This window comes from Orbicella franksi, unplaced genomic scaffold (genome assembly GCF_964199315.1).
Source record: "Orbicella franksi unplaced genomic scaffold, jaOrbFran1.1 SCAFFOLD_669, whole genome shotgun sequence".
NCBI lineage: Eukaryota > Metazoa > Cnidaria > Anthozoa > Scleractinia > Merulinidae > Orbicella > Orbicella franksi.
In genome coordinates, this window is record NW_027670637.1 from 587 (window position 1) to 16,000 (window position 15,414).

A 15,414-nucleotide genomic window follows, 5' to 3' on the forward strand; every position below is an offset into this window, starting at 1 on the left:
GTTCGGGGCAAACTGCTCTGAAAACTGAACCTGTTCGCAGATATGGGACAATGCTAAGATATCAAATGACAAGAATAGACGGAAATTTGTATTCTATACAAGTTGATGGTAAGGAGAAGATTGTGTCCTTTCAGTTTGAGCAGCTTCCAAATTGTGGTTTACCCAAAAATGCTGATGTTGAGAAATGTAATTTTTGTTCTGACCATTTGCACAAGTTAGTGTCTGACTCTGTGATTCAAGGAAAAATAACAAATGAAGCAAAAGCAGCTATAAAATAGGCTGAACAGAACATTTGTAAACATTTATCTTAGATACAAATTAACATAAGATACAATATCTATTACAAATATATATTTTGTATGAATTATCAATATATATATATTTTTTAGTGATTCAGAGCACAACATATTGTCTGTATGATTAAACATGGTTGCCACAGGTCAGGAAATGGTCAGGGAAAAATAATTCTTCAAGGTCAGGGAATTTCATTTTGAGTCAGGAAAAGTTCAAGTCTTTGAGAGCAGTCAGGGAAAAATGAAATTGTAAGAGTACTAATTTATTTCTTGCCTATTCAATGATGTTAAATGGGTGGAGAGGTTGGCTGTGAGGTGAGGTTGGAAGCCATTACCAGGACTAACTTGTGATTTTTTTAATTTAGTTGGTCAGGGAAATTTTACATTTGTCAGGGGAAAGTCAGGGAATTTCAAGATCCTGTGGCTGTGGCAACCATCTTAAATTATTAAATTATCCTTAGTATATAAAAAATATATTCTATAGTATATACCTTTATGAGTGATTCATGAAAATATCACAAATGAAGCAAAAGCAGCTATAAAATACAGCGTAGGCTGAACAGAAGTTTTGTAAAAATGCCTCCGAGATACAAGATAATTTATCTATTACACAGTTTGAGTGTAGCAAAAGAAATCTAATTATTTATATGAATGATCAATATTACCATAAAATATTTCCTTATATATTTTGGACTGATTCAATGGAAAACATATAATCTTTATGATTACTTTATCATTACATAAAAAATATATATTCTATATTTATATAAATATTTCTTAGCGAGTGATTCAAGGGAAAGTAAATTATCTGTATTAGTTTTTGTTGATATGAAAATATATTTCAATATTATATATAATGCATATTATTAATATATTTCTCTATTTCTATATTATATATGATTTATATATTGTATTGATTCAAGGAAAAGCAAGTGATATGTAACAATTATTTGGCATGAACATCAAGAATTTTATTACTACAGAATAACCTTTCTTGCCAGGGATTTTATGACTGTAATGAGATCAGGCCTGAAAGTTATAGCAAAATATTATAAGGCAGCAAATCAAAAGTGTTGAAACTATTTTTCTGATTGTCGTTATTATATTTATACATGTTGAGGTCAGTCATGTTCATTCCAATAACCATAATTGAAATCTATGACCACGAGTTCCTTCTTGTAGGAATATTTCTTCCCAAATTGTTTTTCTTCATTGATAATCGCTTCTACACGCTTGTTTCCTTTAATTTTTCTTTTCAAGAAGGTGGCTTGAGTAAGATTCTGATCGGTACAATCAGAAAAAAACCTTTCTCACTCGGTCGTGCGAAGTGAAGGCAAACACGCAGTTCTTGCGTGTTTTAATTGTTATTACCCCGAAATTTGTTAGGGAAACGATCGTTTCAAAAACATCGAAAAGCTCCCTAGGTAGCTTTTCTTCCACAATTACCTGCCAAGGGTGTTTGACAGAGCATCGGGGAGACATTCGTCGCCGAAATTGCTTGAGCCAATCCATTATTTGCCTCTGTAGCATTGGGAACAAATTTCTGACAATGTGCTTAAATCCAACGCATGTATTGAAATGACGAATGCATATAGGCCCCAACAAACTTCTCATATCCTCAAGTACATCTTTAATTTTCCCCATTTGAACAACTTTACATGCAAGTTCTGCTTCTGCGATCGCAAGTGCTCCTCGAACAGTATTCGAAAATACTCCACTTATGGCCGCCATCTTTGTTTAGTAAAAGAGCCTAGTTGGAGTCGACCGCTGACGCATTAGTTGAGCCTGTCGCTTTGGCCGGATTCGGACCAAAAAATTCCCGGCGTGTGAAAAGCCATGTTAAAATGAAGTCCACTGGATCATGTTCTACGTGTACAACTGAATATTAGTCTTAAGGCACAGATATTCTTTGAACCAGGCAACTTCGTAGCATTGTGAACAGCCTTTAATTGTGCCAAATACCTGCAATGAGCAACAGAAAATGACACTATTCAAGCATAGATAGTGGGATAAATCACTAAAGTTCTCAAAAGAGCCATAAAATGTTTGGCGACTTCAATATGTTTTCTGTACTGTCGTACTATTTACATGGGACTTTATGATTTATGGCCATTTCATGAACATCCACTAAAACACGAAAGCCGTTTCTCAGTCTTAAAGAGATGTCTCTAATTAAACATTTCCCATTAATTTGGAGTATAAATTCAGCGAAGAGAAGCAATTGGGTCATTTCTTTGAAATATTTTCAGAGCTATATCACAAGTTCCTTCAACTTACGCTTTCAATTGTAAAATCGAATGGAAACAAGAAACAATTACTACATACATGTACATGTCAGTTAGACGTGATTTTGCGCTATCCTTGATTGTTGAATTGGAAAATGTCCAGTTTTGTGTCATCTGTTCGGTTGCTTCGACTCCATAGCCATCCCGCTTTCATCATCACAGATGTTAACAGTTTGTCAGCATCGCTACTCAAAAGGCAGCCACTACTGCTGCTTTTACATACAAATCTTTGACTTAGACATCGAAAAGTCAGCGGTCATCCTCCTTTAATTCGGTAGGTAAGCCATGTATGGTGATGCAAACGGAACTTGATAGAAACTATGAAAGAAATATATATGTTATAGCAGCAGTTGTGACTCTCCCTGGATTTTGAACGGCCTTTTGAGTAGCTTTTTCGATAACCAGTTAATATCTCTGATGATGACAATCGGATACGTGCGTCGGAGTTCATGTAATTGAAAAGATGAGACAAACATTTGAAGGGGCCTTCGAAGAATCGAAGAGCGCGCAAAATCTCGTCGAAGTGACTTTATGTAGTGGTTATTTTCTTGCTTCTATTGTACTTTACGCCTGTAGGCGGAACTTGAGCGAACTTGTGAGTTGATTTTTCTGCTGAAGTATTCATATCGATATTGTGAGAATGCCACAAAATATCATTCTGAAACTAGTTGAAGAAAGTGTTTCAAGTGCTTTTGTTGGTCGAATTTTTACTCGTAATCGATAAGAAAAAACTAAGCTAATTAATTCTTGTGTAAGGCAGAAAACGTCTTCTGTGTTTAAATAGTACGCCATAGAAAACATGTATCGTGTTTCCATTGAGTATTAGTATAAATCTACAAGCGTTCTATCACGAAATCCGTTCTCTGATTGGCTACGCTACTCACTATCTATTCTGTGATAGATATAGTGAGTAGGGTAGCAGTGTACCCTTGTTAACAAAATGACGGCCGCCTCTTGGGGTTTTCGAAGTGTCTGTGAAGAAGATTTAGATAAAAATTTGAACGACTAGTAGATTTATACTAAAACAATTAGATTGTTCGCTCTCGATTTCTATGCGTGATAGAAATCTCGAGCTCATGATCAAATTGTTAAATAGAAACACGAGTGGAAGTTTGGGAGAACGAGAAATACTGTGGGAACAAGAGCCAACAGGCGAGTGTTTCCACTCCTTTGTCGAGTTCTCCCAAACATTCAAGAGTGTTTCTATAAATCGATAGAAACATGGAGAATATGTTTCCATTTCTTTTAGAAAATACCACGGAAAAAGAAAAGAAAACAGCTTTTTTACTTTATTTTCAAATGTATTTATATCTGTTTAAAAATACTTCATTTCATATGTTTGAAGACTATAAGCAAATGAATTTGCCGCTAATTCATTTGATCTTTGGGTTGTACGGTCTCCTATGGTCTATGAAGTTAATTCAAGAATCAAAGCTATCTAACATCATCTATTGAAGACAAAGTTATCAGCACCATGCGTAAATGATGCATTAAAGTTTAATCTTGTCTCAGCAAACAAAGCTGAGTTGACCCAGTTTTCAACAATCGGAGCCTAAGCAACGTATACATGTACATACGAGCTCGGAAGAAAAACAAAATGGTTCACAGAAACAAGAGCTTTAGACTACAGGTCATAGCCACATACATGCAGTTTAAGCAATTGAAACTCTACATCAAACTTCCCTCTATTACTGAAAGTTCTGCCTCTGTTTAAATTGAGACAAACCGTTATTTGACGTTATTATACGTTGTAGTCACCATCTGTCTTCTCATCGGCTAAAAGCCTACAGTTAATTCTGGGAAACAGCGCAACCTGCAGATTACTTACTTATCTGCTAGGAAATTAGTGAGTAATCCGTAGGTTGCGCTCAATGCATGATTTCCAAGCGCAATGTCAAGTTCACGTAAGAACAAGGCTTGTCGAAAATAAACTGTGTTCGGTGCGATAACGCTTTTGTCGTTATTTTCTTTAAAACAATGTGTAATAAAACTGACAATTATGAGATTCGGTTTTTGTGATATCCGAAATAATCAAGGTCTCGGTTAGTGTTATCACTTCCCTCGACCTTGATTATTCCGGATATCACAAAAACCTCATTCAATAATTGTTTAGTATTATGTTTCATGCTGAGTTTTCCAGTGACGCAACTGATTTTCTCTGTGGTCGGTTTAAAGGAGATTGATTTCATTCATCTTTGATCATGGTACTGGATAAATGCTGTTTTGGGCCACCATACGTGACTCACCAGATGATTGACTAAGCTTCTTTTCTAGACTTTCAAAGATCGTTGAACTAGAGAATTCTACCTTCCTCAAACTGTTTTAGTGAGTCATTTTAGAGCAAGTTTCGCCTCTTTGTTCAATTCGCTAATCTCGTTTACCCAGTTGTGAAAACTGTCTGCTTTGCTAAATAGAGAAAACAGTTTGAACATAGTCAAAGCAGATTTAACGTGGCGAGTTTGTAATGGCAGTAAGCTTGGGACCGTATAGCCATATAGTAACAGGTGAACTGAGGCGCTTACATCCGTAAAAAAGGATGAATTTATTTATTATTTATTTCAAGTCCCCTAAAGAGGCTAGAAATTGAAATAAAATAATCAATATAAAGCAGGCGTTTTTTTTTTTTCTGATCTTGCCTTGGTTATATTAGAAAAAAGTGCATGACATAAGGAAATGATCACGTTTGTGCAAAAAAAAATATATAGTTTATGATTTTTAACCGATATATATTAGCCATATTTTTTTTCTGTACATTCTCCACATTCTCTACACTCTCTTTTTCAGTTACGAAATTTTAGTGTAGCAATCTTGATGAACGAAAAAGCAAATATTGCGCGGGGTTTTCATTTCGTTTGAAAAAATTTTTCACACAGTCTGTAAAAAAGCAGACAGGATGTCTTAATGATTATTTCAGCTGCCTTAACAAAAATCATGTGATCATGTACTGCTTATGAAAAAAAATGAGCAGTTTTATGGACACGATTCTTTGATTCAAGTCAGTCTGTTACAATATATTAGCAAAAAGTGCATGACATAAAGAAATGATCACGTTTGTCCAAAAACAAAACACATAGTTCATGATTTTTAGCCATTATATATTAGCCATATTTTTTTTCTGTACATTCTCCACATTCTCTACTCTCTCTTTTTCAGTTACGAAGTATTAGTGTAACAGTCTTGATGAACGAAAAAGGCAAATATTGCGTGGGGTTTTCATTTCGTTTGAAAATATTTTTCACACAGTCTGTAAAAAACCAGACAGGATGTCTTAATGATTATTTCAGCTGCTTTAACAAAAATCATGTGATCATGTGCTGCTTATGGAAAAAATGAGCATTTTTATGGACATGATTCTTTGATTCAAGCCAGTCTGCTACAAGTGTCAGCCGCAGTAACGCTCTTCTCCGAAATTTTAAACCATCAGCACCAGAAAAAGGTAAGTGAAAACATTCAAAAGTTTTAGCCTTTATGCGTCAGTTTTTAAGAACTGTCGTTTTACTTGCAGTTGATTTCGCCCTGATTTTAAGATTTCCTTTGCGGCAAATATTCGGAAATTCGTAACTCTCTACTGCTTTCCAATGCATAAATATTGCCAAGAATTAAAGGGAAAAAAAGATGATTTCAGAAGCTGGCGGCCACTGCATATTGTCAAAGATTAAAAGCTATCATTCTCTCGATCCTTTTTTTTTCTTTTTTTAAGTAAGCGCTTTACTTTCCAAAGGTCGAAGGTCGGCCGTTAAGGAAATCGCCATTTTAGAATTAGCGCGACTGTTTGCAGAGTACAGTTGACTTGTCTTGCAACTGCACTGACTTCTTGCTGAAGGTGCATGTGAATATATTCTTGCCTCAAATGGAGTCTAAACGGGCCCAGTCTAAAGTCTTCAAATAGGAGCAACGTCATTTCACAAATCTAAGTACAACTTTAATTTAGTAACGTGATGGTCTAAATAACTATCAGAAAGACAGCATCCGTACTACATAGTGCGCACAATCTCAACTGCGTCCGCTGCAAACGATTGAAAAGATCGATCACGCTTGAGCAAATGCCTTAGTAACTACAAAGAAACTTCGAAAGTTCTGCTTTGTTTTTTATCACTTTTTTTATTATTTTTTTTTCATTTAAGTTGCAGACCGTTGCTCATCATGAAATTTTGGATCATCCTCGGAATTATGTTTGCCTTATTTACTGCACAAGCGCAGGTAAACTGCAATTTTCTGATCATTTGTCACGGAAGTTATAGAGGCACTTTTTGAATTGATCAAAATAAGACAAATCGTACTTCCCTTATGGCTCTATCAACTCCAAGCCTCCCTCCCCCTCCTGCACGGGCATGTGACGGGCATTTGACATTTTGTTTTCAGAAGGTGGCAAAACACCCACGGTGGCGCAGCTGGCGCATACAATATCCCTATGGTGGGGCTATGAGAAAAGTGCAAATGCCCCACTTATGGGATGGCGTCAAAATTTTATTCTATAGCAATGTTGCCGTGTTCTCGCGAGCTCTAATAGAACGTGAAAGAAAGCATCTTCTATCTGGTAAATAGCTTGGTAAAGTTTGAATTTGACTGTTATTCATGAACTCAACTTTATGATATGGTATTGTATAAAGCGTATTGAAATTGATTCAAGCTCATGACGAAAACAATGAACTAACCTTCATCCGTATTTTAATTCCAGGTTGAGGGCGCAGCATTAAAACGTAAGTAAAACAGAAAACTGTAACTTATTTCACTTTTATTGTCATTGTCTATTGTTTGAAGTCCACCGGATATCTGCAAAAATCTACACGCCAAATAAACCAACCTTTAGCTAGTATACACATGCACGTTGTACATATAGCAAAGAATATAGACTTACATAGAGGATTTATGTTAGCAGATTTAGTGGCATCATATAACATCAGAAAAGTTACTAGCACTTTCAAAGACTTTGATGAGTCATTATAATCACTCCTAATCATAAAAATTACAATTTCCTCGATTGTGATTGGTTTAACAAAACTCATATTTTCCACTTATTCACTTGTCAAGTTGTCATTGGACAGTTCAATAGGCCAGTCACTTTCAAAGTTATGGTTTAAATCAACCAATCACATTCACATTTGTTGTTTAAATCAACCCATCCTAATTTCTAGACTTCGTGTCGTTCAATTCGGTCTGTAATCATACTCGTGATAAATAAATCGGACTCACGCTGCGCGGTCGTCCGATTTTATTATCACTTGTACGATTACAGACCGAATTGGACTCCACACAGTCCTATTACCATTACTTATCAATGACGTTTTAATCATGGTATAGAAAAACTGCCCAATCGTTGGTGAACACGTTGTTACCATACAACAATAGGTTACCATAGCAACAGTATGACCTGCCAATAACTCAAAAAGAGCTTGGTGACCGCCATTTTATATTTTTGAATTTTGATTAACAGGATGAGACTAGTAAAGTTTTAAAACATTTTGAACATGGGGTTCAGAATTAAACTACCTTAAAGTGTTGTAAACTTACATGTTGCCAGCCACCTTAACTCCTACACCCTTTAGCAGGATTAAAGAAACAAATGCGAAGAAGAGGGGCATTGGTACACCATAAGTGGCCCCTAACTATAAAGCTATTGCAAGAGAGTTAAGCCTTTTTTTCATGGAAAAGAGGACCGAATGTTCAAAATTTGAAAAACAAACCTGTAACAATATACGCTGGGTTGTCATTGAAGCATAAGATCCTTGACTAAAAGGTATCATACTATAAACCAAATTAGAAGTCATCAAATTGATGCCTAATCCCTGAAATAAGCGCTGTTATAATTGAATTACTTATCTGCGTTCCTACCTTTCTATATATTTAATTTTCCCTCTTTAATTTACTGCAGGTTCTCCCTCATGCAAAATATACCCACATCCTAAGAATGGTGTCTTGACCTGTAATTCAATAGCTGGAGAACCAGTGTGTCGAGTGCATTGCAACAAAGGTTTTCATTTTGAGCGCAGGCCCCCTTTTTGGTATTACTGCCAGAATGGAGAATGGCAATTTTATGATTTACCTGGTGCCCCTGCCGCGGATTTTGCTGTGCCTTGGCCAGATTGCATCAGTAAGTAAAAGTTTTGTTCATTGCTATCTCTTTCTTGTCTTGGTTTTTCTCCAGAGTCACGTTCGTTGTTGCTAGCATTTCCTTTTATTCTAATTTTAATGCGTTATTCTTGTTATTACTGTTTTGTTTCGTTCTCATAACAGAAACAACACCATCGCCATCACCACCATACTAGATTGCACTGAAAGAGTCCTCAGATGATCAGCCAAGCATTATTTTTCGAGCTTAATTATATTGCGTCCGGATACAGAAGAGTGACCGAGATCAATAAAGCTAAAACTTGAAGATCATCTGTGAAATACTATTTTATCTCGTCTCCTTGTTTTTATTACAATCAGAATGCCAACATTTGCCAACATCCTTTTCGTAGTTAATATCATACTAATATGGTCATCGTTATTAGTTTACATTTGATCAAGTACAGCTATCATCAAGCATGTCTGTATTGTTCACAACGTACTGAATTGGGCTTTTCAAGTTGCGAAATTAACGTGCAGCTATTTTTTCCTGTCGTGATACCCATCCCCTTCCCTTCAAAACGCCCCAAACAAGAATACGTTATGAGAATAAGCAAGCATTATGGTGAATAGCTTATACAACAAACCCATAAGCAAAACTTGTAAGACACAGAAAATAGGTGACTTAATTTCTCCTGCCTGATGTCAAAACAATTTCTACATATAGTATAATATACATTGCACCCAGACTGAAGCGGTATCGCAGATACCATACAGATTATGTAAACCGGTGTTTGATATCGGTTTTGCAGCACGCAGAGCCTTTCCTTCCACTGACAGAAAGTTTCTCCCTGTAGGAGAAACTAATAGCAAAGGCCAGAAAGGGTGAACGACAATACGGAGCGGTTAAGATTATTGGATATTTCCATCAAAGCATACTAGAGGTCAGCTCATGTGCAAGCGCACTAAAGGTACACAATGTGTACATGTGGCTACGTGTTAATCGAGCTAACACAAAGTCAGCGAAGAGAACTTTTGTCCATTTGACCGTCGCTGGGTTTGCAAGAGCCACTCGGTCTACGAGAATTCTTCACAGAAATAGTCCAATACCGCGTAGAATTTTTTAGAAGATTTGGAGCTAGTTAGCTGGATCGATCGGATGGAAAATCGTGTTGCTTCGTTTTGTTTTTAGGTGTACTGATTGAATATAAGGTTGCTGACGCCAGCAACAGCTCTTTTTAGACCTTACCACACCTAGAAGATCACACTGTGCGAACTAGCAGTACTCATTAGAAGAACAGTTTAATCATTTCCAGGACAATCCCATGTATTATCACTTCGTCAGACGTTAATTCCATTGTTAGAAATTTATGGCTTGTTGTAAGTTCTCCAAGAAATCATCAAAAGTATGTTTTTTTTTTTCCTTCGTTACCCTTTTTATTCGCCCTTTCTTGCTACATGTATGTAGGTATGACTTATTTTGCTGCGTACACCGATATAATCTCTATATTGACTGAACTCAGGAGTCAATTAGGCTCATATCTGACTTAATTTTGTCAAGCGCAAATGCGGTTACTTTCCACGGCTTGAAAATTCTAAACCTTTTAACCTCTCCTTCCCCTTAGCCTTTTTCCCACCGTTCCTCTCCCTTGCAACTTCCATTGCTCGCCATCCCCTCTTCTCTTGCTCTCGTTTATAATATCGCGATCAATAATGATTTCGTGTTCACCCTTCCCTTCAGCCACACACGAACCTATTGTGGATCTATTTTTTCAATATCGAATATATCAAGAGAAATGCGTTTCCCTTTGTGACCCTTTGTGACCCATTTACGAGAACAGAATAAATGTTATCAATTAAAGGCAAAACAACTTAGCACCATGATGTTTTAAATTTTAATTTAGTCCCGGCAAACAAAGCTGAGTTGTGCAGTTTTAACAATAAGAGCTTATGTGAAGTATATATGAAATAATTCATATTTGAACTGCGGTAGTAGATGAAAGTGAAGTGTGATCATCGCAGTAAATTTTCCAATTTAAGCAACTGGAAAGAAGAAGCCTGAAAAAAAAAATCAGGGCTTCCACGGGATTCGAAACCGTGACCGCGATACCGGTGCGATGCTCTACCAACTGAGCTATGAAGCCACACATTGGGAGCGAGGTCAATTAATTGAGTTCATATCTTCCCGTGAGTGAAATGATGTGAAGTATATATGAAATAATTCATATTTGAACTGCGGTAGTAGATGAAAGTGAAGTGTGATCATCGCAGTAAATTTTCCAATTTAAGCAACTGGAAAGAAGAAGCCTGAAAAAAAATCAGGGCTTCAACGGGATTCGAACCCGTGACCTCCGCGATACCGGTGCGATGCTCTACCAACTGAGCTATGAAGCCACACATTGGGAGCGAGGTCAATTAATTGAGTTCATATCTTCCCGTGAGTGAAATGATGTGAAGTATATATGAAATAATTCATATTTGAACTGCGGTAGTAGATGAAAGTGAAGTGTGATCATCGCAGTAAATTTTCCAATTTAAGCAACTGGAAAGAAGAAGCCTGAAAAAAAATCAGGGCTTCAACGGGATTCGAACCCGTGACCTCCGCGATACCGGTGCGATGCTCTACCAACTGAATAGCTCAGTTCAGTTGATAGAGCATCGCACCGGTATCGCGGAGGTCACGAGTTCGAATCCCGTTGAAGCCCTGATTTTTTTCAGGCTTCTTCTTTCCAGTTGCTTAAATTGGAAAATTTACTGCGATGATCACACTTCACTTTTAATAAGAGCTTATGTCACGTAAACATACAAACTGGAATGAAAATAATTGATTTTCTAGAAGGCTACAAAGCATAGCCACTACTTTTATCGCTTAAATTTCTTCAAATTATACCCTTTAGTTTATAGGTTATTTCATTGTAATTTGTTTCAAAACCGTTAGAATACGTTTAAAACAAAAATGTAATTAGCAAATCTAAATTTATCAGTGAAGGAAACTAAATGAGGCCGATGTGCCAATTTCATTGACAGTTAACCTTCTTAGTAAATCAATTCAAAGAGCATTAAATAAAATGATTTAAATAATTCGTGTACAATTTTAAAACTACTATTTGGGCCTAATTTCATTGTTTTATTTTGTTACTTTTGGCTGTTTTCGACTAATTATTAGATGTTGTTTCGGGGGTTAAGTAAACTCACTCTAACACTTTTAACTTAAACGTCCGTGATGTAAAAGTAGCGAGTTTGTATGAGTCCGACTGGGCCAATCTGGAGTCTGTTCTGTCTTTTGAAATAATAACCGAATGAAAAGCTGAGAAAACGATTCTATTGCTTCGTACTGAATTACGCTTTCAAATGGCTAATCTGATAAAACGGATGCTACATAGCTATTGCTACCTTTTTTTTTTTCCTCCTGTAGTAATACATGTATGCATGACAATTTATTTCAAAAACACTTTTCACGTGGGTTCTTTTTTCTGTTGTAATCAGTTAAGTAGTTACAAAAAAAAAGCTTTCGCAGAGAGAGAAACAATTCTTGTTTCTTCAGTTGGGTAGACAGCCTGTACACCAAGGAGAGTAAACTGTTTCTGTTAACATTTTTCGTCATAGGCACTGTGTTCACGAAACCCATTATTCTGCTAGCAAAGAATTCGCTGCCTGAATTAATTCGTTCTAGCATACGTCGGGAGACGTACAATGAAAAGGGAGACACGGGGTGAGGCCGGAGGGATCGCGAAGAACAGTGTCCGGTGGAGAGCAATGGTGGAAGCCCGACCGAGTATGCCTCACCAGGGGTAAAGAGGATTACACAAGAACTAAAGCATTTGTGTCCTGAGTTTATTTTATTTTTTTCAGAGAATGAAAAAATTCTCCCCTTAATAATTCTCGCCATTGGCATAATTACTTCAGCTCTCTATGGGTGTCTGTGTCGATGAATTGAAAATAAGTTTGCATAATTGGAAACAGTACGAAATCCTTGTCGTGTTCCTCTTTCACACCAATAACAACAGACTGGTAAGTGGTAGTTTTTATAATTTTCACTCTAGGGATACTTTTACGGTAGCCGTATACCTCCACCGTGTGTTTTAGCCACCTTAGTGACACCTTTGAACTGAACTCCAACTTAAGGTAACTCTTCTATTTTGGTTTCTGATTTTGCGGGGAAATTATGATACAAAACGGAAACGAAACATTTCGTGATTTGGCTAACATACAACGTATACTAAATTGATACTGAAATAATATCCCTGATCAATTCGAAATAAAGTTCCTTCTGTTTTCACTGAACTGTTTGGGCGTTTTATTGCGTTTCTCTGTTTCATTCGTTCACTCATCCATTCATCCATCCGTCCCTCAGTCTGTCATCCATACATCAGGCCACCCAGATAAAGTTTGAAATGTGACAAGTCCGTGGGAGCTTTACAAAACAAATTGGATTCTCTCTTTTGGCTTTTAATATAACAATCTTTCTGAGCCATTGTTTCTATCTTATATATAGTTATATTAAATAAACACATACACAAAAAAATAGAATTGGTTTCACACAATCGTAATAATTTTGTTTTAGTGTATCTATAGTCTCTCGTCGTAACTGTTGTTAATTATTATTTTTAATACCGCTAGTTTATGAGCTGTCTCTAATCATTGTTGTCAATTTTAATCTCTGTTCTCTTGCTGCCTTCAGTTGTATTTAGTTGTGCCTAGTTGTATATTTACAATTCGTGTAAACATGACCAGCGTAGATTAGCTCGGCTATCCGCGGGCACGTTCAGATAATTGTGATTTTAATTTGAAAACAAAGTAAAATGTATGTATCGTAAGAGTGCTCGATACAAATACATGCAGAGCGAAATACGAATTAAGATAGAAACTACAGTTACTCGAATTTCACGTTTGTGATTCTTTTGAGGCAGGCGTATACCCCCACCGTAGCGTTTAAGTGTCATTGTCTGAGAAAGTGTTCCAGGGACCAAAAGTTGTGGTCAACCGATTTGGCTGAAACTTGGCACAGAAGTTGGATGCAATGAGATATTCCAAAGCCAATTTGGCTCACTTCTCTGACTTTTAGTTTTGGAGTTTCAGGGGGGTCTCATTTTTTGCTCTTTGAGCACCAAAATCCCAGCCTTCCAGGGGACATTTTGAAAGTGCCATAGAACCCAATTAGTAAACTGTGCTTCCAAATGAATTTGACCATGAACTCTACTATAATAGAAGTTTCATTTCATACATGTAACTTTGTCCTCGAGGTATTGGACAGAGAGGAGCCCTGGGCTAGAGTTTGGCAAAAATTGATGTCAAAATTACAACCCAAAATTGCCATTTTTCAAAAACTCAGTGTATCTACCTGCCTTCTTGCATAACTTCTGTACCTATACCATTATTTACTTTAGTGACCCAGTTATCAGAATCAGTTGAGAAAAATTTGGCTTATCAAAGTTTGTTGAATTTTTGCCACAAACACTCCATGCCCCTCTAAGGCCATTCAAAATGGAATTTTGAGCATAATTCATGCCATAAACAAACCAAATTGCTGACATGAAACCCTTATTCTGTATTTGGTGAGTGAAAATGAATTGTTAAAGCCAAATCGGTTTCATTGTTCAGAAATACTGTGATTCTTACCGTACATTTGCTCTTAAAAGACCAACATTTATCCTACAACAAAATGCGCAAGTTAACAACATACCGTGTCTAACGTAAGTAATTTAGGATTGAGGGGTGTAACAAGTTCACTAGCAGGTGTCCTCTCCCCACCCACTACCCCCCCCCCCCCTGTCACACACGCGTAGAAAACCAGAAATCTACTTTCTAGGGAAAAGTTTGAGTAACGAAAGTGTTAGGTGAGATTAGGTGTTAGGTAGACTTTGAGACAATATAGGTAGATTTTGAGACAATATTAGGACTTCATAACGATGCGAAGCAGAGTCCATATGTGGGAAAACATTCTCTAGCATGGTGTCATTATGAAGTCGTAATACTGTCTCAAAATCGAATGTATTTTTTTATCGCGATTCATCTATTTTTGTAGAAAACAAAAAATGTTTAATCAATTAATCGAGCTTCAGAATACAACGATAAATCTGAGATAGGTTTCAAACTGGGTATAAGATTCCTAAAATTATGCTACCTCCATTTACGTACTAAAATAACTAATTATAACATAACTAAAGCAAAGTGCGCGCTCTGATTGGTTTATTTAGCGTCTACTATTTGCCCATGGGTGTACGCTGCTGACGTGTGTGCTAATGTTTACAAAGCGAATCTTTTGACTGACATTGTTTCCAAAGTAATGGCTGACGTTCTTCTGCCAGAAATGCGAAACTGTCTTCACAGTTGTCTGAAGATGAAACTTTATCGAGTTACTGGTGTGCAGTCGGTTGTCATGAATGAATTTTCGCGCGCTTGTTTTCTCTTGTCGTGTAAGACTACACGAACATTTTTTTGTGATGTAGCTCAATAAAAGGACTTCTGACAGTGAAGAATGATCATCGCAGTTAATTTTCCAATTTAAGCAATTGGAAAGAAGAAGCCACAATGGGTGTGGCTTCATAGCTCAGTTGGTAGAGCATCGCACCGGCATCGCGGAGGTCACGGGTTCGAATCCCGTTGAAGCCCTGATTTTTTTCAGGCTTCTTCTTTCAAATTGCTTAAATTGGAAAATTAACTGCGATGATCATTCTTCACTGTCATCTACAACCGCAGTTCATATATGAATTATTTCATATAAACTTCACATCAAAAGGACTTCTGTTGTTCCAATGTCTCAGTGTTATATTATAAAACAAATGGTA

At 36.7% G+C, this 15,414-nt stretch overlaps 1 protein-coding gene, 1 non-coding gene and 1 pseudogene across 3 annotated transcripts; 2 read left to right on the top strand and 1 right to left on the bottom strand.

Annotated features, from left to right (window-relative positions):
- Positions 1-1,090: 1,090 nt before the first annotated feature.
- Positions 1,091-2,331, bottom strand: LOC145473556 (uncharacterized; annotated as a pseudogene).
- A 3,462-nt stretch (positions 2,332-5,793) lies between these two features.
- LOC145473557 (uncharacterized) lies at positions 5,794-9,061 on the top strand. 2 transcript variants are annotated; one of them, XM_081455054.1, is made up of 5 exons: positions 5,794-6,014; positions 6,703-6,778; positions 7,257-7,278; positions 8,451-8,669; positions 8,813-9,061. In XM_081455054.1, exons 2-5 carry the CDS (start codon positions 6,722-6,724, stop codon positions 8,842-8,844), a joined length of 330 nt encoding a protein of 109 aa, XP_081311180.1. In that variant the 5' UTR covers positions 5,794-6,014; positions 6,703-6,721; the 3' UTR covers positions 8,845-9,061. The 2 variants fall into 2 exon arrangements, with proteins under 2 accessions (XP_081311180.1, XP_081311179.1); XM_081455053.1 differs by having other exon boundaries at positions 5,794-6,778.
- Positions 9,062-15,165: 6,104 nt separating this feature from the next.
- Trnaa-ggc (transfer RNA alanine (anticodon GGC)) lies at positions 15,166-15,238 on the top strand. Its single transcript has one exon. It is a non-coding gene; the product is annotated as a tRNA-Ala (tRNA).
- The last annotated feature ends 176 nt before the right edge of the window (positions 15,239-15,414 follow it).

Coding starts and splice junctions, on each gene's coding strand:
- LOC145473557 (XM_081455053.1), top strand. CDS start 6,722: ATGAAATTTTGGATCATCCTCGGAATTATGTTTGCCTTATTTACTGCA. Junction 6,779..7,256: donor TATTTACTGCACAAGCGCAG/GTAAACTGCAAT, acceptor TTTTAATTCCAG/GTTGAGGGCGCAGCATTAAA. Junction 7,279..8,450: donor TGAGGGCGCAGCATTAAAAC/GTAAGTAAAACA, acceptor AATTTACTGCAG/GTTCTCCCTCATGCAAAATA.